Source organism: Aotus nancymaae, unplaced genomic scaffold (assembly GCF_030222135.1).
Source record: "Aotus nancymaae isolate 86718 unplaced genomic scaffold, 86718_ANA_hifiasm-v0.15.2.pri h1tg000049l, whole genome shotgun sequence".
Classification (NCBI taxonomy): Eukaryota; Metazoa; Chordata; class Mammalia; order Primates; family Aotidae; genus Aotus; species Aotus nancymaae.
Window position 1 is genome coordinate 1,383,966 of NW_026988463.1, and position 23,326 is coordinate 1,407,291.

Below are 23,326 nucleotides of genomic sequence, written 5' to 3' on the forward strand. Positions count from 1 at the left end.
GCATGCGCCGGGAGCCACTTCCTGTTCCCGCGGTCACTTGACCGCCAACCCACGTGACCTCGCGGCAGCCGCAGCGCGATGGCGGCGGGGCTGGCGCGCGTCTTGCTGCTCCTCGGGTTCTCTGCGCGTGGTGAGTGGCCCGGCCGCTCGCATCCCCCGGCCCCGCGCGCGCTCCGCACCCCGGCCTCCCCGCTCACTGTCTCGTTCCCCGTAGGGCCCGCGCCAGCAGGTGCCGCGAAGATGAAGGTGGTAGAGGAGCCCAACACGTTCGGGTGAGCAGCCTCTCTGGCGGGCGGTTCGTTGTGGGCGGCGGGCGGCCCGGGCCGGTTCCCCGCTGACCTCGCTGCCTCCCGTAGGGTGAACAACCCGTTCTTGCCCCAGGCCAGTCGCCTCCAGGCCAAGAGGGATCCTTCCCCCGTGTCTGGTGAGTGAGGGGCGCTGTCCGCGAGCGTGGGGGTGGCCGCGGGGAGCAGGGGGCCGTCCTGGGTGCCGACCGCGGTGGGTGGGTCAGCGCTCGGAGCCTGCGCGAGGGACCGGGGAAAGCTCTCTAGTTGGCAGGTAAAGCGATAACAAAGGAGAATGCATGAGGGACCCTGAGAGTTACGGCCTGGAGTCTCAAGCATTGGTTCGTCAACCTTATAAAATTAATGTTGAAGTGCGAGAGAATCTACCAGAGTTTCTTGTACCGAATTAAGTTATTTCCAAGCCGGGCGCAGTGGCTCGCGCCTGTAATCCCAGCGCTTTTGGAGGCCGAAGCGGGCGGATCACAAGGTCAGGAGTTCGAGAGCAGCCTGGCCCATATAGTGAAACCCCGTCTCTACTAAAAATACAAAAAAAAAAAAAAAAAAACATTAGCCGGGCGTGGTGGTGGGCGCCAGTAGTCCCAGCTGTTTGGGACGCCGAGGCAGGAGAATCGCTTGAACCTGGGAGGCAGAGGTTGCAGTGAGCCGAGATCGCAACACGCCACTGCACTCCAGCCTAGGTAACAGAGTGAGACTCTTGTCTCAAAAAAAAGAAAAAAAAAGCTCTTCTGGGGACGTTGAGTGCAGGCACTCAGAATGGTCCAGCGTTTGACATACTTCCTACAATACCGCCTCTAACAAAACTAGGCTGTCCCGGACCCCTGGTAATAGAATTGTTTACCTTTATACCAAGAAGTTTGGGAAAACACCAAAATCTGCATGTGGCGTGTGCCCAGGCAGGCTTCGAGGGGTTCGTGCTGTAAGACCTAAAGTTCTTATGAGACTGTCCAAAACAAACATGTCAGCAGGGCCTATGGTGGTTCCGTGTGTGCTAAATGTGTTCGTGACAGGACCAAGCGTGCTTTCCTTATCGAGGAGCAGAAAATCGTTGTGAAAATGTTGAAGGCGCAAGCACAGAGTCAGAAAGCTAAATTAAAAATGAAACTTGTTTGAGCAATAAAAATGAAAAGACTTAAGAAAAAATAGTTATCTTTAGACATAGTCCTTCCTTTCCAAGAGGTAGTTGCTGTTAATGATCTGGTGACTTTGCAGACGCGTTTCTGAGCTTTTACGTGCATACATATGCAACTGGAAAACGTGTCGTTTTTTTGTAATCTTGGTCGTTTTAAAAAGTTATACTGCATATTTGGCTGATTTGTCGTTGTCACTCGCTGTATGTCTTGGGACTCTTCATGTTGGTGATATAGTTCTTCATTCTTTGGTGCCCAGTACGAAATAGGATGGCACTGCATTTCCCGATGGGCAACTATTGTAGTTAGGTTTCTTTTTTTTCTTTTTTGACATTAGAAATAGTGCTGTCGAGAACATGCCGTGTGGATGCCTTTGTTCGCCCTCATGTGAGTGGTTTCCCAAGGCAGTGTTTCAGAAGTGAATTTGTTGGGTCACGAGTATATGATGCCTTTTAAACACTGAATGAGGCTGGGCGCGGTGGCTTACGCCTGTAATCCCAGCAGTTTGGGAGGCCCAGGCGGACAGATCACAAGATCAGGAGTTCGAGACCAGCCTGGCCAATATGGTGAAACTGTCTCTACCGAAAATACAAAAATCAGCTGGGCATGGTGGTGGGTGCGTGTAGTCCCAGCTACTCAGGAGGCTGAGGCAGGAGAATCCCTTGAACCTGGGAGGCGGAGGTTGCAGTGAGCTGAGATCACACCACTGCACTCCAGCCTGGGTGACAGAGTGAGACTCTGCCAAAGAAAAAATAAATAGAATGCTCAATGATGAAAAATGCCACGCGGATATGTGAGGCAGAGGAGGGAGGGAGTGTGTGTGTATTACTGTTTTGGAAATTGCTTTTATTATTTTTTCTTTATTTTTTGTGACAGAGTCTTGCTCTGTCGCTAGGCTGTATTGCAGTGGTGCGATCTCAGCTCACTGCATTCTCCACCTCCTGGGCTCAAGCTGTTCTCCTGCCTCAGTCTCCCAAGTAGCTGGGACTACAGGCGTGTGCCACCCCACCCAGCTAATTTTTTTTTTTTTTTTGGATTTTTGGTAGAGACGGGGTTTCACCATTTTGGCCAGGATGGTCTCAATCTCTTGACCTTATGATCCGCCTGCCTCGACCCCCAAAGTGCTGGGATTACAGGCGTGAGCCACCGTGCCAGGCCTTATTTTTATTTTTTTTAGAGATGGGGTCTTGCTCTCTCACTTGGGCTGGAGTGCAGTAGTGCACCCCTTGAACTCCTGGGCTGGAGCAGTCCACCCACCTCAGCTTCCTGAGTAGCTGAGACTACAGGTGCATACCACCATGCCCTGCAAATTTTAAGTGTTTTTATAGAGAAGAAGGTCTCACTGTGTTGCCCTGGCTGGTCCCAAACTCCCAGCCTCAAGCGATCCTCTTGCCTTGGCTGAGGATTGCTTTTAAATTGGGCAGTCAGGAAAAGTAAGAAGTGACACTTGAGCCAAAAGCTAAAGGAGAAAAGGGAGTGAAGCTGTCGCTGTTTGGGGAAAGGGATCCAGGACAGGGAGTGGCCACAGGGCCTTCAGCTGGGGTAGTTAGAGATCAGGAGGTAAAGAGGATCAGATGATGCTGAATCTTGTTTGTAGGTTTCACGGACTTTCACTCCAGGCAAATCTTGTTAAGGTTTTTTGTTGCGTGGCTGGGCGTGATGGTGCACGTGGGGTTAGGCTCCCTTCCCTGCAGCTAAGAAGCCATGGGATGGTGGCTTCCACGGGGCCTGAAGTGCTGGAGTTGGAACACCACCCGTCCCAAGGAGCTGGGAAGGAGGGCAGGCCACTGAGTAAGAGCACAGTAACCCACCGAACCCCTTCAGGAGGAGAGGAGCACTCCTTGGGTAAGGGGACCACGACTTTTCGGAGGTGAAGGTCCTGGAAAGAAAACAGTATGCAGCAAAGCTGCCAATGACAAGGGAGGAGGCAGTAAATGGTAGAGTTTAAATAGGCCTCCTGTTTTTCGAATGTCTTGTTCATTGTTGAGGCTGTGGATAATAGACCCTGCAGATAGAAATAGCATGGCCTTCAAAAAGGCGTGGGTGCAGATACGGAGAAAGGCTAGATGTGGTTGGTTGATGCCAGTTGTTACTGTTATTAGACCTAGCTGGCTTGAGGCTGAGAAGGCTACAATCTTTTTTAGATCATCTTGTGTGAGAGCACAGATTGCTGTAAATAGGGTGGTGATAGCCCCTGGTGATAAAATGAGCGTTTGAGTGAATGGGTTATTTTCGATCGGGGGGTGGAAGCGGATAATTAGGAAAATCCCTGCCACAGCTGTTGGACTAGAGTGGAGTAACGCTGAGACTGGAGTGGGTCCTTCTATGGCGGAGGGTAGTCATGGGTGAAGGCCAAACTGGGCTGATTTTCCTGTTGCTGCTAGAAGGAGACTTATTAGGGGGAAGGAGTCTGAGATAGAGTTGAGGATAAATATTTGTCGGAAGTCTCATGAGTTGGAGTATAGGAAAAACCATGCTATTGCTAGGATAAAGCCGCTGTCTCCACTGCGATTAGAACGGATTGCTTGTAGGCCTGCTGTGTTAGCGTCTGCTCGGCCATGCCATCAGCTAATTAGTAGGAAGGATGTAATGCCTATTCCTGCTCATCCGATGAAAAGTTGAAGTAGGTTGTTAGCGGTGATTAGAATTAGTATTGTGACAAGAAAAATAAGTAAATACTTGAGGAATTGATTAATGTTTGGATCTGAGCTTATGTATCATCTTGAGAATTCTGCAGTTGATCAGGTGACGAATAATGCTACGGGGGTAAATATTATGGAAAAGAAGTCTAGTTTAAAGTTTATTGATAATTCGTAGTTTGAATTGTTACTCAATGTCAGTTTGAGATTATTGATTCTTGGCCTGTAAAAATAAATACTGTTATGGATAAGATGCTAATGACAAAGGCGTAAATGATAGCTAGTTTTACATAATGCGGGTATAAAAAGTTTTTGTGGGGGTTAATTAAGGTGATTATGATGGGTGGCAGTAGGGGGATTAGTGTTATTAGGAGGAGGGAAGAGTGCATTTTTACTTTTGTTTGGAGTTGCACCAATATTTTTGGTTCCTAAGACCAGTGGATAACTGTTACCCTTTAAAAGTTGAGAAGGCCAGGCTGTTAGGCCTGCTGGCATGAGTTAGCAGTTCTTGCATGCTTTCTCGGTAGTCACGAAGTTGTGGACTTCTATTATTAGATTCACAATCTAATGTTTCTATTAAACTATAGCTACAGGGTGTCAAACCTATGATTGTTTTGGGGTCTAGGGTGAGGAGGAGGATTGGTGCTATATGTATGAGTATTAGTGTTTTCTCGTGTAAATAGGGGTTTACATTGCTAGTACTGTATGTTAATGGTCCCCGTTGCGTTGAAGTGAATATGTGTAGAGAGTGTAGGGCTGTAATTAGTATGTTGAATCCTGTGAATATAACAGTGAAGTTAGATCAGGAGAAGGAAGCCAAAATTGTAAATAGCTCCCCTATTAGGTTGATGGTTGGAGGTAAGGCGAGGTTGGCGAGGTTGGCAAGGTTTGCTGGGAGCCATCAGAGGGCTGGTAATGGGAATAGTGTTTGGAGGCCTCGGGTGACTATTGTGGTTCGGCTGTGGATTCGTTCGTAGTTTGAGTTTGCTAAGCAAAATAATAGGGATGAGGTAAGCCCGCGGGCGATTGTTAGGATTATTGCACCGGTAAAGCTTCAGGGGGCTTGAATGAGGACAGCTAGAATAACAAGTGCTGTGTGGCTAACGGAAGAGTAGGCAATGAGTGATTTTAGGTCAGCCTGTCGTGAGCAGATAGGACTTGTCATAACTACGCCTCATGGTGATAAAATAAGAAAAGGGTAGCCTACTTTTTCTGTTGGGGGTTAAGGACAGGGGTAATTCGTATTATGCCGTAGCCGCCTGGCTTTAGTAGGACTGCTGCAGGCACTATTGAGCCGGCAACTGGGGCTTCAACATGGGCCTTAGGGAGCCATAGGCGAAGTCCGCGTAGGGGTATTTTAACTATAAAGGCTATGATGCAACCCAATCATATAACATTGTTGGTCCAGGAGAGTAGTGTTTCCTTGGTATAAACTATTATTGTCAGTGTATTTAAGGGTCCTAAGCCGCTTAAGTGATAGAGAAGTGTAGTAAGTAGTGGAAGAGGTCCAGCTAGTGTGTAGAATAGGAAGTGTGAGCCGGCGTTAAGGCCTTCTGGTTGGTACCCTCAGCGGGCGGTAAGCATTAGGGTGGGGATTAAGGTGGTTTCAAATAGGATGTAAAACAGAATTAGTTCTGTGGCTGTTGTTACGATTAGTGAAATTTGTAGGATTAGTTTTTTCGTGGAAGGGGGTTGTTGTAGAGGTGTTGTTGTGTGGCTAGGATTATTAGCGGTAATAGTCAGGCCGTCAGGGCTAGGAGAGGTGATGTTAGTGGGTCTGAGAAAAAATGTAGTGATAAGTTGCATGAACTCTTCGGTATATATAGGGATATGAGGGTAAAGGCACTAATGGACAGGCTGCAGGTTATCATGTTAATTCATATTAGGTTCTGCACATAGTCTAGGCCGTATAAGTTAGAGGTTAGGACTAATAAAGCTTGGCCCACCGCAGCTTCCCACGCGGCCAGTGCTGGGAGGAGAATAGGTACCGTATATATTCATGTTAGGTGCATGTTTAGAGTCGTGAGTGCAGCCGTAATGAATAATGATAATGTTATACCTTCCAGGCGTAGTAGGGATGATGTTAGATGGGATGGGTAGGTTAATAATCCCAGTAGGGATATAAAATATGCCAGTGTAACATCAGTGTACATGAAACGCAGTTGGTAAATATGATTCATCATAATCTAATGAGTCGAAATCATTTGTTTTGATTAAACTATATACCAACTCAACTCATTCTAAACCCTTTTGAGTTCATTCACAGGCCAACCCCAGCACTAGGATAACTAGTAGGACGAAAATTCTATTAATTGTTAATATGAGGTTATTTGTTTGGGTTGCTCAGGGAAGAGGTAGCAGTCGGGCAATTTCTAGGTCAAACAGAAGAAATGTGATGGCAACTAAGAAGAATTTTATAGAAAAAGGTAGGCGGGCAGAGGTCGTAGGATCAAACCCGCATTCGTAGGGACTATGCTTTTCTGCATATATATTTAATTGCGGGAGTCAAAATGTGATGGTAATCAGTAGTAAGGCTGGCAGGATGTTAGTCGCTAGGGTTAAAGCCAGGTTAATTACTCTCTCTCGAGTCTATGGAGACCCACTGATTGGAAGTCAATGGTACTGTTCATACTAAGGGAGCAAGATCCTCATCAGTAAATAGAAATATAGAGGAACAGTCATACTACAGCTACAAAATGCCAGTGTCATGCGGCGGCTTCAAAGCCGAAGTGGTGGCTGGATGTGAAGTGGTAGAATTGCTGGCGGATGTAGCATGTGGCGAGGAAGGTGGTTCCAGTACTGACGTGAAGGCCGTGAAAGCCTGTAGCCATAAAGCATGTGCGGCCACAGACTCCGTCGGAAATAGCGAAAGAGGTTTCAGAGTATTCTGATATTTGTAGGTAGGTAAGGTAGATTCCTAGTGCAGTGGTTACGGCTAGCGCTTGGGCTGATTCTTCTCGTCAGCTTCTACTAAGCTGTGATGTGCTCAGGAAATTGTGACTCCTGATGCGAGTAGAACAGCCGTGTTTAGGAGTGGCACTTCTGTTGGGTTAAGGGGCAGGATACCTGTAGGGGGTCAATGCCCCCCTGTTTGTGGAGTGGGGGCTAGGCTGGAGTGGTAGAATGCTCAGAAGAAACCAGCAGAAAAGAAGATCTCTGAGATAATAAATAGGACTATTCCGTATCGGAGACCTTTTTGTACGGGTGGGGTGTGATGGCCTTGGTATGTGCCCTCTCGAACAACATCACGTCATCATTGAAATACTGTTACTGCGCTGGCTAGTAGTCCTGCGGTAAGAAGGAGAGTATAATAGAAACGGAATCATATGATTAGGCCAGAGGTCAGTAGGAAGGCTGACGGGGCTCCTGTTAGTGGTCAGGGACTTGGGTTTACCATGTGGTAGGCGTGTGTTTGGTGTGTCATTATGAATTATCGTGCGGGTAGAGGCTCACTAGAAGAGTAAAGACGTAGGCTTGAGTTAGGGCCACACCTAATTCTAGAGTAATCAATAGAATAATAGTAACGATAGTGATTGTGGAAGAAGAGGTGGATTGATATAAGGGTTAGTGCAGTGTCTCCCAGTAGGTGCATTAATAGGTGGCCTGCTGTAGTACTGGCTGTTAACCATACGGCTAGTGCTCTTGGTTGGATGCATAGGCTGACTGTTTCAATAACAGTTAGTATTGGGATGAGTGGAATAGGTGTTCCTTGGGGTAAGAAATGGGCAAGGGGTGCTCTTGTTTTGAATCGAAGTCCTATAAGCGCGGTTGCTGCTCACAGGGGGACTGCCATGCCTAGGTTTATTGACAGCTGAGTAGTTGGTGTAAATGCGTAAGGTGTAAGTCCAAGAAGCCTATTTAGGGCGATGAAGGAAATTAGGGCTAAAAGTGTGAGGGATCGGGTTCGTCCTTTAATGGTATGGACTATTGTTATTTGTGTTAGTGTGAGCTGAATTAGTCATTGTTGAAGAGAGGAGAGTCGGTTGTTGATGAGGTTGTTAGAGGGTATAATTAGTGTGGTAGGAAGTAAAATGATTAATACTACTGGGGGAATTCCTAAAATTATTGGGATGTTGAAAGAGGTGAATAGATTTTGGTTCATTTTAGTTCTCAGGTTGTTTTATGTTTTTGTGTTTTAATTGGTTTTGATGATGGGGTAACATGGAAAGTAACATTCAGCATCTTTAATTGAGTAAAATAGAATAGGGTTGCAACTATAGATGAAGTCACCATTGGTCATGGTGAAATATCTAGTGGAGGCAGTCACTGTAGAGAGAGGGCTTCTCTCAGTCTTTAACTTAAAAGGCTAATGCTAGGTAGCTTTACAGTGATACAGTGTGTGAGTATGAGGCTCATCCTGCGAAGTCTTGGAAATAGATTCTAGAACTATAGGCATGAAGCTGTGGTTTGACCCGCAAATTTCTGAGCATTGCCCATAAACTAGGCCTGGGCGTATAGAGGCTAGTACAGCTTGATTTAAGCGTCCGGGGACTGCGTCTGTTTTAACGCCCAATGATGGGACGGCTCACGAGTGTAAGACGTCTTGTGATGTAATTAGTGTGCGAATATCTGCTTCTGTCGGCAGGGTCGTTCGGTTATCTACTTCAAGAAGTCGGAATTCACCGGGCCCGAGGAAATATGTTGGTATAATAGAAGAGTCAAAGACTAAGTCTTCATAATCTGAGTACTCTTAGCTTCAGTATCATTGGTGGCCAGTTGCTGTAAGGGTAAGGTAGGGTTGTTAAATTCGTCTGTTATGTAAAGAATACGTAGGGATGGGAGGGCAATCATAATGAGGATGATGGGCAGGATAGTGCAGACTATTTCGATTTTCTTGGGCGTTTATGGTGCTGGTGTGGGTTAATTTTGTAGTAAGTATTAGGGAAATAATGTATAGGACTAGCGAGCTAATTAGGAAAATAATTATAAGGGCGTGGTCGTGAAAAGCTGTAAGTTCTTCTATAATAGGGACGTAGCGTTTCGTAAGCCTAGTTGAGCTGGTGTTTCGACTAAGATACATAGATTTCGGTCTGACAAAGGTATGTAATTATTTTACTAATATCTTATTGAAAGTCAGGGTCTATGGGATTGGCTTGAAACCAGTGTTTGGGGGTTCAAATCCTTCCTTTGTCGGCTAGAGTTTTTACATAAGTGGACTCTTCAAATGTGTGATGAGGAGGAGGGCAGCCGTAAAGTCACTCTAGGTTTGTAGATAGTTTTCAATGGTTGAAACTTTTCGTTTTGAGGAGAAGGCTTCCCAAATTATAAAGATTATTAGAATTACTGCTGTTAGGGAGATGAATGAGCCTACAGATGAAATAATGTTTCATGTGGTATATGCGTCAGGGTAATCTGAATATCGTCGAGGTATTCCGGATAGGCCAAGGAAATGCTGTGGAAAGAAGGTTAAATTTACACCCACGAATATGATGGTAAAGTGGATTTTAGCATAGGTCTGGTCAAGCGTGTAACCCGAGAATAGTGGGAATCAGTGCATAAAGCCACCCATAATAGCGAATACTGCCCCCATTGATAAGACGTAGTGGAAGTGGGCTACTACGTAGTATGTGTCGTGTAGGACAGTATCTAATGATGAGTTGGCTGCACGATTCCTGTTAACCCACCTACAGTAAAGAGGAAAATAAAGCCTAGAGCCCATAGCATTGCGGGAGATCATTTAATGTTGCCGCCGTGCGGCGTAGCTAGTCAGCTGAAGACTTTTACTCCAGTGGGGATAGCAGTAATTATAGTAGCTGATGTGAAGTATGCACGTGTATCAACATCTGTTCCTACTGTGACTATATGGTGCGCTCATACGATAAATCCTAGAAAACCAACGGACATTGTGGCTCAGACTATCCCTATATACCCCAACGGCTCCTTTTTATTAGAGTAGTATGTTACGATATGTGAAATTATTCCGAAGCCTGGTAGAGTAAGGATATATACTTCGGGGTGCCCAAAAAATCAACATAGGTGTTGATATAGAATGGGGTCGCCGCCACCAGCAGGGTCGAAGAAAGTGGTGTTAAGGTTGCGGTCAGTGGGTAGTATAGTGATTCCGGCGGCTAGATAGAACTGGAAGGGAGAGGAGTAGAACTGCTGTGATGAGGACGGATCAGACAAAGGGGGCTGTTTGATACTGGGCTATGGCTGGGGGCTTTATATTCATAATTGTTGTAATAAAGTTAATAGCTCCCAGAATTGAAGAAACGCCTGCTAGATGAGGTGAGAAAATAGTTAAGTCTACAGAGGCTCCTGGGTGTGATATATCTCCTGCTAAGGGCGGGTAAACTGTTCAGCCGGTCCCTGCACCGGCTTCTAGAGCTGAGGATGCAAGTGGGAGTAGAGATGGGGGTAGGAGTCAGAAGCTCATGTTATTTATTTGAGGAAATGCTGTGTCAGGGGCACCAATTATTAGGGGGACTAGTCAGTTTCCAAATCCTCCCATTATAATTGGTATTACTATAAAGAACATTATAATGAATGCGTGGGAGGTAACAATAACATTATAAACATGGTCGTCTTCTATTAGACTTCCTGGTTGACCCAGCTCCGCTCGAATTAGAAGGCTTAGGGCTGTTCCTACTGCCCCTACCCATGCGCCAAATAGTGGACATAGTGTTCCGATGTCTTTATGGTTGGTTGAAAATAGTCAGCGGTTTATGAACATGGGTACGAGGGCTGAAATGGCTGAGTAAGCATTAGACTAAATCTGAAGACAGAGGAATAGCCCTCCTGTTACCAGCTCCGAGCGATTATCACATTGAATTGCAAATTCAAAGCAGCAGCTTCAGTTCTGCCGGGGCTTCTCCTGCCTTTTTTCCCTGAGGCGGGAGAAGTAGATTGAAGCCAGCTGATTAGGCTGTTTAGCTGTTAACTAAATCTTCGTAGGTTAAAGTCCCATCAATCTCGGAAGGGCTTAGCTTAATTAAAGTAGTTGATTTGCGTTCAGTTGATGCAAAATAGAGTTTTGCAGTCCTCATAGTAATGCAGAAATTAAGTAAAATTTACTTACTAAGGGCTTTGAAGGCTCTTGGTCTTATTAACCTAAATTTCTATGCTATTAGTGTCAGTGGTGTGACGGGCAGAAGAGAGGCGGAGGATACTATGAGCGGGGGAAGTAGTGGTGCTGGTTTCGTGTACTTTAGCTGTCAGCTGACTTTTGTATTGTTGGATGTGGGAAATACTGTTATTGAGATGGAGTATGTTAGTCGTATGTAGAAATATAAATGTATTAGTGTCAGTATGGCTATAGTGAGGGGAAAAATGAGGTGGTCATTTCTTGTAAGTTCTTGTGTAATAGCCCATTTGGGAGAAGAGCCTGTTAGTGGGGGCAGGCCTCCTAAGGATATTATTATTAGTGGAATTATGGGCATTATTCATGTGAGTTTATTTCAGGAGTGTGATAGTGAGAGGGTTGTTAGATTTGAATTTAAATAGAAGATTATAAACGTAGAGATTGTTAGGAAGATGTAGATGGGTAGACTTAGAATAGTGATGTTTGGGTCGTGGTATAGTACTGCTATTATTCATCCTATGTGAGTGAGTGAGCAGTAGGCTAGGATTTTACGTAGTTGTGTTTGATTAAGTCCCCCTCAGCTGCCAATTATAATTGATAAAATTGAGATTATTAAGAGGGTATTTAAGTTTATTGGCGGGAAGTTTTGAAGAATGATTGATATATTTGTGAGAATAAGCATGGCAGGGATTAGGGGAATGCCGTGGGTCACCTCTGGAAGTCAGAAGTGAAGGGGGCTATTCCTAGTTTATCACTAGGGCAATTAATACTATTGTGGATAAAATTTTACTAAAGGATGGGTTAATTGTTCATTGTCCGGAAAATAGGTTGTTGAGGAAGATGGCTATTAGGAGAATTATGGATGCAGTTGCTTGTATCAAGAAATATTTACTGGATGCTTCTGTGGAGCGGGGGCTCGTGTTCTTGGCTAGAATTGGTACGATGGCTAATATGTTTAGTTCTAAGCCTATTCAGATGAGAAATCAGTGTGAGCTTAGCATTGTGATTATAGTTCCCATTAGGATAGTGAAGGAGATAATGAGATAGGCTAGAGGATTAATGTTAGTACGGGAAGGATTAAACCAACATTTTCGGGGTATGGGCCCGATGGCTTATTTAGCTGACCTTACTGTTTAGAATATGGTGTAATAGATAGCACGGAGAGTTTTGAGTTCTCAGATACGGGTTCAATTCCTATAACTCTAGAAATAAGAGGATTTAAACCTCTGTGATTTACTCTATCAAAGTAATTCTTTTGTCCGACGTATTTCTTATGTTTGGGGTGGGATACCGGATGTTAGGATAGGCATTGAAATATACCACATGCCTAGCGCTAGTGTAAGTGGTAAGAATTTTTTTCATAGAAGGCGTATTAGTTGGTCATATCGGAACCGGGGATAGGCTGTTCGGATTCGTAAAAATAGGGAAGTTAGTAGAAGGGCTTTGGTTATAAAGTTAATTGTGTAGAGTTCTGGTGTGGTTATGTTGTGGGATGTTGCTAGGAAAATAGTAGTAGTTAGGGCATTATTATAATAATGTTTATGTATTCTGCTATAAAGAAGAGGGCAGATGAGCCTGCAGCATATTCAACATTAAAACCTGAAACTAGCTCTGATTCGCCTTCTGTTAGATCGAAAGGGGCTCGGTTGGTTTCTGCTCATGTGGAAATAAATCATATTATAGCTAGGGTCGTCATGGGAGTAGGAGTCAGGAGTGTTCTTGTGTTACAGTGAGTGAGTGCAAGTTAAATGAGCCGCTTATTAATAGGCTAGATAGCAGGATGATAGCCAGAGTGACTTCATGTGAGATTGTTTGGGCCACGGCTCGCAGTGCTCCGATTAAGGCGTAGTTTGAGTTGGATGCTCATCCAGATCATAGGATTGAGTCGACGGCTAGGCTTGATGTGGCTAGTATAAATAGGAGGCCTAGGTTGAAGTTAATTAGGGGTGTGGTATGGGGACGGGAGTTCATATGAGGAGCGCGATGGAGAGGGCCAGGTTGGGGCAGTTACGTATAGGGTTGTGGCGGATGTGGTGGATAGTAGGGGTTCTTTTGTAAAGAGTTTTATTGCATCTGCAATTGGTTGAAGCAATCCATAAGGGCCTACAATGTTAGGGCCTTTGCGGAATTGCATATAGCCTAAGATTTTTCGCTCTATGAGTGTTAAAAATGCTATGGCGATTAGAGCGGGAATAACTAGTAGGAGTAAGTTAGCTATAAACACTTTGTTAAGAAGAGGAGTTGAACCTCTGATCGTGAAGTTTTAAGTTTTATGCAATTACCGGGCTCTGCCATCTTAATGAGCCCTGTTCTTGGGTAGGGGTAATAATTTGTGAGATTAAGATTATAATCATCTAATTTGTAAGGGCACTTTGTGAAGTGGGCCCCATTTCTCTTGTCCTTTCGTACTGGGAGGAATATTTAATAGATAGAAACGACCTGGATTTCTCCGGTCTGAACTCAGATCACGTAAGACTTTAATCGTTGGACAAACGAACCCTTAATAGCGGCTGCACCATTAGGATGTCTTGATCCAACATCGAGGTCGTAAACCCTACTGTCGATATGGACTCTAAAATAGGATTGCGCTGTTATCCCTAGGGTAACTCGGTCCGTTGATCAAGTTATTGGGTCAATAATTGTGGATTACTTAGACTGGTGAGGTCTTGGTGTATGTTTTTCGGGGGCTGTGTTATACTCCGAGGTCACCCCAACCAAAATTTATAATACATTGACAGTGGGCTAGTGCCTGTGGGTATTTAGAATGTTTGTTTTTATTATTAAACTGAAGCTCCATGGGGTCTTCTCGTCTTATTTGGTCCTATCCGCCTCTTCACGGATAGGTCAATTTCACTGATTAAAAGTAGGAGACAGTTAAACCCTCGTGTGGCCATTCATACAAGTCTCTATTTAGAGAACAAGTGATTATGCTGCCTTTGCACAGTCAGGGTACCGCGGCCGTTAAACGTGTCACTGGGCGGGCAGTGCCTCTAATACTGATGATGCTACAGGTGATGTTTTTGGTAAACAGGCGAGGTTAGAGTTTGCCGAGTTCCTTTTACTTCTTTTAATCTTTCCTGGGTGCATGCCTGTGTTGGGTTAACAGTTCATTTAATGGGTTAATTAAGCTGTGGTATATCATGACTGGGCTGTTAGCTAACAGTAGTTGTTTCGTCTGAGATAAGCTTATGCGGGGAGAACAGTTTCATGTTACTTACACTAACATTATTGCTTCTATTAAGTAATAGATTAGTCCAATGTGTTTTAGGGGTTCAGTGTAATGAGTAAAATTAAGGGAAAGTGGATGTTGAGCTTAAACGCTTTCTTATTGATGGCTACTTCTAGGCCAACTATGGTGGTGGGATATTTTACTCTATATGAAGGTTATTTCCTAGGGTCCAAAGAGCTGTCCCTCTTTAGACTAACAGTTAAATTTACGGGAGGATTAAATGGTTCTATAAGTAAATTTAAGGTTGAACTAAGATTCTGTCTTGGACAAGCAGCTATCACCAGGCTCGGTAGGTTTGTCGCCACTACCCATAGATTTTCCCACTATTTTGCCACATAGATGGGTGTGCTCTTTTAGCTGTCCTTGGGTAGCTCGCTTGGTTTCGGGGGCGTTGTTGAAGTTCTCTGTATAAGGTTATTTCTGGTTAATTCATTATGCAGCAGGTGTAAGGACTTGTCTTTGCTTTATTGTGCTTTATTAGTGTTTTGTCTTTCCCTTACGGTACTATGTCTATTGCGCCTGAAATATAATTTCTATCTCCTATACTTTTATAATAGGTAAATGATTTAGTTGTTGTGTTTAAGTAATATAATTGTATGGGGTTAGGGCTAGAGTTGGCTCAGAGCGGTCATTTGTTGTGAGATCTTCCGGGTGTAAGCCGGTTGCTTTAACTTAAGCTACACTTTGGTTCGTCCAAGCGCACTTTCCAGTACGCTTACCATGTTACGACTTATCCCCTCTATATCAGTGTGCAGTGGCTTACTGTTAATGTACTTTTATGTGATGTTTGAGGAGGTGACGGGCGGTGTGTGCGTGCTTAATGGCCTTGTTTCAATCAAGCTCTCTATTCTTGATTTACTGCTAAATCCACCTTGGGCCTTTAGGTTTCATAAAGGCTATCGTGTGTAGTTTTCTGATTTCGAAAATGTAGCCCATTTCTTTCCACGTCATTGGCTGCACCTTGACCTAACGTTTTTATGATGATACTTCTGCTTACTTTACAGTCTTTAAGGAGTTTGCTGAAGATGGCGGTATACAGACTGATGGCAAGAGGTGGTAAGGTTTATCGGGGTGTATCGATTATAGAACAGGCTCCTCTAGACGGATGCAAAGCACCGCCAGGTCCTTTGAGTTTCAAGCTATAGCTTGTAGTGTTCTGGCGAATAATTTTGTTAATTAAGTTACTGAAGTTTAGGGCTAAGCATAGTGGGGTATCTAACCCCAGTTTGTGCCTTAGCTATAGTGTATGCAGAGTATTAAAGCCACTTTCGTAAAGTATTTTACTGTAACTGGAGTTTTCTACGACTTAGTTACAGGTTAGCTTTATTTGGTGTAAAATCTTAAACGCTCTTTACGCCGGGCCCTACTAACTTGAGTCAATCGTATGGCCGCGGTGGCTGGCACGAAATTGACCAACTCTTATGATCAGTGTAACTTAGTTGAACTTTCGTTCATTGCTAAAGTTTGTCACTGCTGTTTCCGTGGGGGCGTGGCTAAGCAAAGTGTTTTGAGCTGCACGTGTGCGTGCTTGATACTCGCTCCTCGTGGTGATCTAGAGGGCATTTTCACAGGGCTGTGGATGCTTGCATGTGTAATTTCACTGAGAGCTAATAGAAAGGCTAGGACCAAACCTATGTGTTTATGGGGTGATGTTCACCCATCTAGACATTTTCAGTGTCTTGCTTTAAATATTAAGCTACATTAACTTAATGAGTGTTAGAATAAGTAGTGGGAGGCTCTAATGTAAGCTTGAAATTTAATTTATTGCTTTTTATTATTATAAGTGTATTTTCTGAAGGGCATAGTTTAAGGTACGTGGGGAGTAACCGTGGGCAGTACTGTTCGTTGGTGTATAGGGTAGTGTGAGAGCTGCATGTTTTTCAGTTCATGGGGTCTGTATGGAAAATGATGTTAATAGTGGGATGTCTCTGTGGTATGTGCCTCAGAAAATATGGGTTAGTGTCTGCGGGGGTCGTGGGCTTAAGGTTTTTTGGGTTTGTTTGGGTTTATTTTGTGACAGTACTAGTTTATTATTTACCATGTCCTGAATCCATTGACTGAATTACACCTTAGTGGTCGGGATGGGGGCCAAGACAATTCAGCGCAGGTACGATGACAGCACAAAGTCTGGCAAAGCACATTCAGGCGCCACAGGACAGTCGTGGGGAAACTTCCGGAGCCTACGGAAATGCTGAAGAGTTCTCCCCCCCAAAAAATCCCCACCCAGGCACCCCGTGCTTCCTGTGACGCCGTAGTGCGTGCTTGTGGCCTCAGCTACTCGGGAGGCTGAGGTGTGAGGATCGCTTGAGCCCAGGAGTTCAAGACCAGCCTGGCCAACATATGAAACCCGCCCCCCGCCGACCGCACTAAAACAAAAAAAAATTAGCCAGGCATGGTGGTGAGCACTTGTACTCCCAGCTACTTGGGAGGCCGAGGAACCCACCAGGTGGTAAAGGTTGCAGTGAGCCGAGTTCACACAACTGCACTCCGGTCTGGGCGACAGAGTGAGAACTTGTCTCAAAAAAAAAAAAAATGTAAAAAAGAGTGCCTTTTACAGTGTTCCCCACTCCCGTCCCCAAATCGGGGCATCAGGGCTCACACGTGCGGGTTCATTACGCCTCATTAGTGTTTAATCTGGAAGCTCTCTCCCCACCTTTGGATCTAAGTGGCACGTTTGTTTCCCAGTCTTGTTTTGTTTTGTTGATGGTGTTTTTCTCCAGATCATTTTTTCGTGCATCTGTGGGGTCAGGCGTGTATATTCTAAGTGTTTTTCCTCTCTTAGATGTAGCACTCCTTCAGCATAAACATGTGAAGGGATTGTGCCCAGTGGGTGGGAGTGTGGCCTGTGGAATGAGCTGAGCAGAACCATCATGCTGAGAAACTCGGGGACCGTGGTAATTGCGGCCTAGGGCTCAGGATGTCCCAGCAGAAGAGCCTCTGCCACATAAGAGGAAGGGGTGGGCTTGCCAGGGCTGATGCTGGTGGGGCTGGGCCAGGCCTCCACCAGATGAGTCGGGAGCCACAGGAGGGGCAGAACTTGGTAGGTCTGTGATTTGGAGCCGGTGTCCTGCTGTGGCATGGAGGGGGTGGGGTGCGGCCAGTGTGATGGTCCTGCCAGAGCTCAGGACACCAGCCAGGAGGGAGCTCTGGTGGTAGGAGGGAGCGGCCAGCTGGCCGGGACCCCGGGGCTCTGGCAGGGGCCTGGATCTGGGGAGCAGCGGAGTGGCTCCAGGATTGTGGCTAGAGAAGCTATGGAAAGTGGGTCTCCCACCAGGCTGGGAAGCCCAGAGCCCAGCTGAGTTGCAAGAGGCAGGCTGGGTCAATGAGGCACTTCTGGGGCTTGGAGAGGGGGTCATGGTGGGCACAAGACTCATCAGTGGGGGTGCGTGAACCCCAAGGGTGAGGGTGAGGTCCCTGGTGAAGCTTTAGGTGGGGTGGGGTGTGGGGGTTGTGGAAGTTGGCAGGGCACTGGGGTCAGGCCAGGGAGCAGAGTGGGAGGGAGGACCACACTCAAGATGGGATTGTCACCAAGAGATGTGGCGTGCGGGTGTGGGGGCATGCCTCCCTGCCTGCCTTGGCTTGAGCAGGCAGAGGGGCAATGAGGAAGTCAGGGCCCAGCCAAGCTGATGGGGCCTTGAGGAGCTGCGGCCCTGGGCGCAGGGACAGCTGGTGGTATAGCCATCTGGATGCGCAGGAACCAAGGGTGCCAACGAGTGCTGGTCGTGCAGGCTGTGAGCACAGAGCCTGCAGGTGTCGTGAAGGTGAATAAGGAGCAGAGGGGGAACCCGTCGGCAGGGGTAGAGGCTCCAGCCTGGGTCTGGCTGCCAGCGGATGCCTGTGGGAGGGGCTGGCCCCTCTGTCTCAGGAGTGCAGGCTGCTGGGGCCTGAGGGCTGGGCAGAGGGGATGGGCTGTGGCCAGGGTTCTGGTGCAGGCCAGGAGCCAAGGACCTGGGGCACTGCTGCTCTTGGGGGCTTGTGGTTACCGTCTTCTGCAGGAGGGTGTACCCTGGCCGGCGGGAGCACCCTGAAGCTGTGGACAGCACCCAGGTAGAGGCCTCCTCCCAGCTGGGGAGCCGGGGCCAGGCCCTGCCACCCTCACACCATCCTGTTTGAGCGGTGGCCCTGTGAGTGCAGAGCTGAGCCCAGAGCCCATCGCCCTCCAGGGGTGTCTCCACGCAGTGTCTGCCAGGGGCAGGCCTGGGAACGTGAGTTCCTGATGGACACAGGCGCTTGACCCACCATCCTCCCAGTGGGACTGTGTGAGTGGCAGATGGGCAAGGGGTGCATCAGGGCTTCTGGGAGGGCTCCAAAGGCTGCTGAGTGCCTCATGGGCAGGAGCTTGGGGCCAGACTGGACGGGGCCAAGCCCACAAATCGCAAGCTGCAGGTCAGCAGGCATGCCAGGGTGGAGTTGGAGGTCCTAGCCCTCGGGCTGGGAGGATGGTGGCGAGCCCGGGAGTAGGGGTCACCCAGACGGCAGTTGATGAGGAAGGACCAGGACCTTCCTGTACCCACAGCCGTCATCCCCCGAGCAGGGCAGCCTGGCCATCTTGGTCTCCCTTTGTCTTGGAAGGGGACAGCCCCAGGGATGAGTCAAATGTCAGGGAACAGAAGTCCAGGTCGGGCCAGCACCCCGGGGGCCTCAGTGGCATTAGCCTCTGCCCTCTCGAGGGGAGGGCCAGACTGAGGGTGGCCCCAGGGTGGCATCTGGCTCCCAGCCCAGCCAGATTCCCAGGGACTGGTCATCCAGCGCCTCGTGTGTGTTTCAACTTTATTGTTAATACAGTAAAACTGAATAGAGCTGAAAAACAGCCTCACTGAAGCATCAGCCACTAGACCAGCGCACGTGCTGCTTCAGCGCAGACCCTTTGGGGGCCGGGGGCCAGGTCTCCTCCCTGCTCCACGGCCCAAGCCCCAGAGCCAGTCTCGGAGGGCAGCACGTTACAGGTCCCGACTCGTCAGCGTGCTGCAGGAACAGGGATTCTGGTTGAAGAGGAAAGGCCCATGTCTTGCTGTGCCTGCGGTGGCTTCTTTTACTCACGAGTTGCCGCTGGCCTTGATTTATACCCGCTCTCGCTCTAGCGCTGCCTGTGGCTGGCCTGGCTGGGGGACGAGAGGCTGCCCACCCCTCTTCCCCAGGGCCGTGCGCGCTGCCGGCCTCGGCTCCGCCCACACCTCTGGCTCTTGTGCTGCTTTTTAATGTATATTTCACCGCAAGAAAAAGCAAAGTATGAACTGTGTCACGTCAGCCATCGGTCATGCATGGTTCTGCGGCTTTGTGCTGCCCTGGTACCCGTCAGCACCATCCGACTCCAGAAACCGTCATCATAAACTGATCCTTCGTCCCCTTCAAACGGCCCCCCAGCTGCCCCACTACCCGGCCCGTGCACCCACCGCTCTGCTGTTTCTGAACATGGCTGTTGGAGAGACGTGACACAAGTGACTCATACTGTGTGCAGCTTTTGCGTCTGATTTTCTCCTCTGAGCGCAGCGTCCCCAGGGTCCATCCAGGGTGGACGCTGTGTCCGTGCGTCCTTCCTTTTAAGGCTCAGGACAGTCCCATTGCAAGGACGGAGCATCTATTACCTACCTGCCATCCGTTTATGGACACTGTGGGGGCTTCCACCCTTCAGCTGTGAATAGGCTGCTTTGAACACGTGCATAGGTGTTTGAGTCTCTGCTTCCAATTTCCAAGAGATTTGCGGAGTCTTGTAAGAATGCCATGTTTAGCTTGTTGAGGGGCCCCAGACTGTTCGCATCGTGGCTGTCCCATTCCCCAGCCAGCATTGCACGAGGGTTCAAATATCTATGCTGTTTTTGCTAACAGCCATCCTGATGGGTGTGAAGGGGTACCTTAGGGTTGTTTTAATTTGCATTCCCTAATTATCAGTGATGTAGCATCTTTTCGGTTGCTTATGGTCGGTTTCTAAGTGGTCTTTGGAGAAGTGTCTGTTCAATTCTTTGCTTTTTTTTTTTTTTTTTTTTGACATGGAGTCTCGCTCTGTCACCAAGGCTGGAGTGCGTGGTGCAGTCATGGCTCACTACAACCTCCGCCTCTCAGGCTCAAGAGATTCTCCTGCCTCAGCCTCGCAAGTAACTGGGATTGCAGACATGCGCCACTATGCCTGGCTAATTTTTACTTAGTAGAGACGGGGTTTCGCCATGTTGGCCAGGCTGGTCTCGAACTCCTGAGCTCACGTGACCTGCCCGTCTCAGCCTCCCAGAGTACTGTGATGACAGGCGTGAACCACTGCACCTGGCCAATGAGGTCGTTTGATACACGGATGCTTTTTATTTTGATGAAGTCTCTGTTTTCCTCTTGTTGCCCGTGCTTTTGGTGTGAGAGCCGAGCAATCGTGGCCAAATCCAGCATTACGGAGTGTGAAGAGTTTTCTAGCTTTAGCTCATGTTTAGGTCTTAGATCCATTTGAGCTTCTTGTTGTACATGGTGTAAAGGGAAGGTCCACCTGCAGTCTCCGCATGGGCGTACAGTTTCCCCAGCACTCTGCTGAAGAGCTTGTCCTTTCCGTGTCGAAGGGTCTGGGCACCCTTGTTACACCATTTAACTGTCTGTTCAGGTTTTTTCCCAGGCCCTCTGTCGTCTTCCACGGGTTTCTATGCCAGCCTTTACGCCAGGACCACAGTTTTGATCATGACAGCTTTGAAGTAACTTTTGAACTCAGTATGTATGAGTCCTTCAACTTTGTTCTTCTTTTTCAAGGTTGTTCAATTGTTTGGGGTCCTCTGAGGCGCCATGTGAATTTTAGGATGCTTTTTTCTATTTCTGCAAAAACTGTCATGGGGATTTTGACAGGGATCGCACTGAACTTGCAGATGACTTTGGGTAATACTGTCAGCGTAAAACATTAAATCTTTCCAGAGTGAGACTCCGTCTGATAACCCATGTTTACGGATTGAAAGATTTAACATACATGAGACAGAGTCTTGCTTGTTGCCAGGCTGGAGTGCAATGGCGAGATGTCCGCTCACTGCAACCTCTGCCTCCCGGGTTCAAGTGATGGTCCAGCCTCAGCCTCCCAAGGAGCTGGAACTAGGTGCGTACCACCACGCCCAGCTAATTTCTGTATTTTTAATCGAGACAGGGTTTCACCATGTTAGCCAGGATGCTCTGGATCTCCTGACCTCATGATCTGCCTGCCTGGGCCTCCCAAAGTGCTGGGATGACAGGTGTGAGCTGCCGTGCCTAGACCATGTTTTCCAACCTGTTTATGACTATGAACTTCCATCTCATCCCGGGCTTTGCCTATCATGTAAGTTTCCTGTAAATATGGTGGTTTTTGATTTTTATGTCTCAAGGTACTTTATAATTCACACTGTGATTTCTTCTTTGACCATCGTTTAAGACTGACTGAGCAAGGCGCAGTGGCTCACGCCTGTAATCCCAGAACTTTGGGAGGCTGAGGTGGGAGGATCACCTGAGGTCAGGAGTTCGAGACCTGGCCAACATGGTGAAAACCCATCTCTATTAGTAATACAAAAATTAGCCAGGTGTGGTGGCGGACAGCTGCAATCCCAGCTACTTGGGAGGCGGAGACAGGAGAATCGTTTGAACCCAGGAGGTCGAGGTTGCAGTGAGCCAAGACCACGCCATTGCACTCCAGCCTGGGCGACAGAACAAGACTCTGTCCAAAAAAAAAAAAAAAAAAAAAAGTCAATTAATTTCCATGTGTTAATTTTCCATTTGCTCTTTATTAATTTCCAGTTTCACTCCTTTGTGATCAAAAGATAATTTTTCTTTTTAAGACCAGTCTTGAGGCTGAGTGCAGTGCCATGTCTGTAATCCCAGCACTTTGGGGGACGAGGTGGGCGGATCTCTTCAGGCTGGGAGTTCAAAACCAGCCTGGCCAACTTGGTGAAACCCCATTTCTACTAAAATTAGCTGGGTAGGATGGTGGGCGCTTGCAATCCCAGCTACTCAGGAAGCTGAGGCCGCAGTAAGCCGAGATCGAGCTACTGCACTCCAGCCTGGGTGACAGAGTGAGACTCTGTCTCCAAAAAAAAAAAAAAAAGACCAAATTTGTGATGTAACATGTGGTCTCTCCTTGAAAAAAAATTCCATGTGCACCTTAAAAAAAAGGGTGTATTAGCCTGGCGCGGTGGCTCACGCCTGTAATCCCAGCACTTTGGGAGGCCGAGGCGGGTGGATCACGAGGTCAAGAGATCGAGACCATCCTGGTCAACATGGTGAAACCCCATCTCTACTAAAAATACAAAAAATTAGCTGGGCATGGTGGCGTGTGCCTGTAATCCCAGCTACTCAGGAGGCTGAGGCAGGAGAATTGCCTGAACCCAGGAGGCGGAGGTTGTGGTGAGCCGAGATCGCGCCATTGCACTCCAGCCTGGGTAACAAGAGCGAAACTCCATCTCAAAAAAAAAAAAAAAAAAAAGGGTGTATTCGCTATTGTGTGGAGTGCTTTGTGAGGCTTGTTGGGTTCTAGGGCTGTGGGAGGCCTGTTTCCTCCTGGATCCTCCCTTTGGTGGTTCTCACACATTACAAATCAGGTATCAGGCTGGGCGCAGTGGCTCACGCCTGTTATCTCAGCACTTTGGGAGACTGAGGCAGGTGGATCATATGAGGCCAGGAGTTCAAGATCAGCCTGACCAACATGGTGAAACCCCTTCTCTACAAAAATAAGCTGGGCATGACGGCGGGTGCTTGTAATCCTGGCTACTGGAGAGGCTGAGGCAGGAGAATCACTTGAACCTGGGAGGTGGAGGTTTCAGTGAGCTGAGATCGCACCACTGCACTCCAGCCTGGGCGACAGAGCAGACTGTGTCTCAGAAGCACAAAAAAAGAAGTGGGGTATCAGTGTCTCCTGTCCGCGTTGCCGCCACGTGCTTGGGGGCGTGTGCACAGATAATGTGACCCTCATGTCAGTACGTAACATCTCTCTCTCTCATAATCGTTTCAGCCACCCCAGCTCTTTTGGCTGTTTACGTGGGTATTTTTCCATACCTTCACTTTCAACCTGTTTATGTCTTTAA

General features: G+C 47.4%; 1 protein-coding gene and 1 pseudogene across 5 annotated transcripts in view; both read left to right on the top strand.

Moving 5' to 3' along the window:
* The first annotated feature begins 78 nt into the window (after positions 1 to 78).
* GNPTG (N-acetylglucosamine-1-phosphate transferase subunit gamma) overlaps positions 79 to 23,326 on the top strand; it is a 27,376-nt gene continuing 4,128 nt past the window's right edge. For 2 of the 5 annotated variants that reach the window (XM_012441852.3, XM_064362287.1), the window contains exons 1-2: positions 357 to 424; positions 21,424 to 21,591. In XM_012441852.3, coding sequence (XP_012297275.1) covers positions 21,532 to 21,591 — 60 coding nt within the window. In that variant the 5' untranslated portion in view covers positions 357 to 424; positions 21,424 to 21,531. Of the gene's footprint in view, positions 131 to 214; positions 273 to 356; positions 425 to 20,314; positions 21,592 to 23,326 lie in introns of those variants that run through there. The other 3 variants (XM_012441851.3, XM_064362288.1, XM_064362286.1) reach the window with 3 other exon arrangements.
* LOC105709775 (large ribosomal subunit protein eL34-like) lies at positions 1,059 to 1,998 on the top strand (annotated as a pseudogene).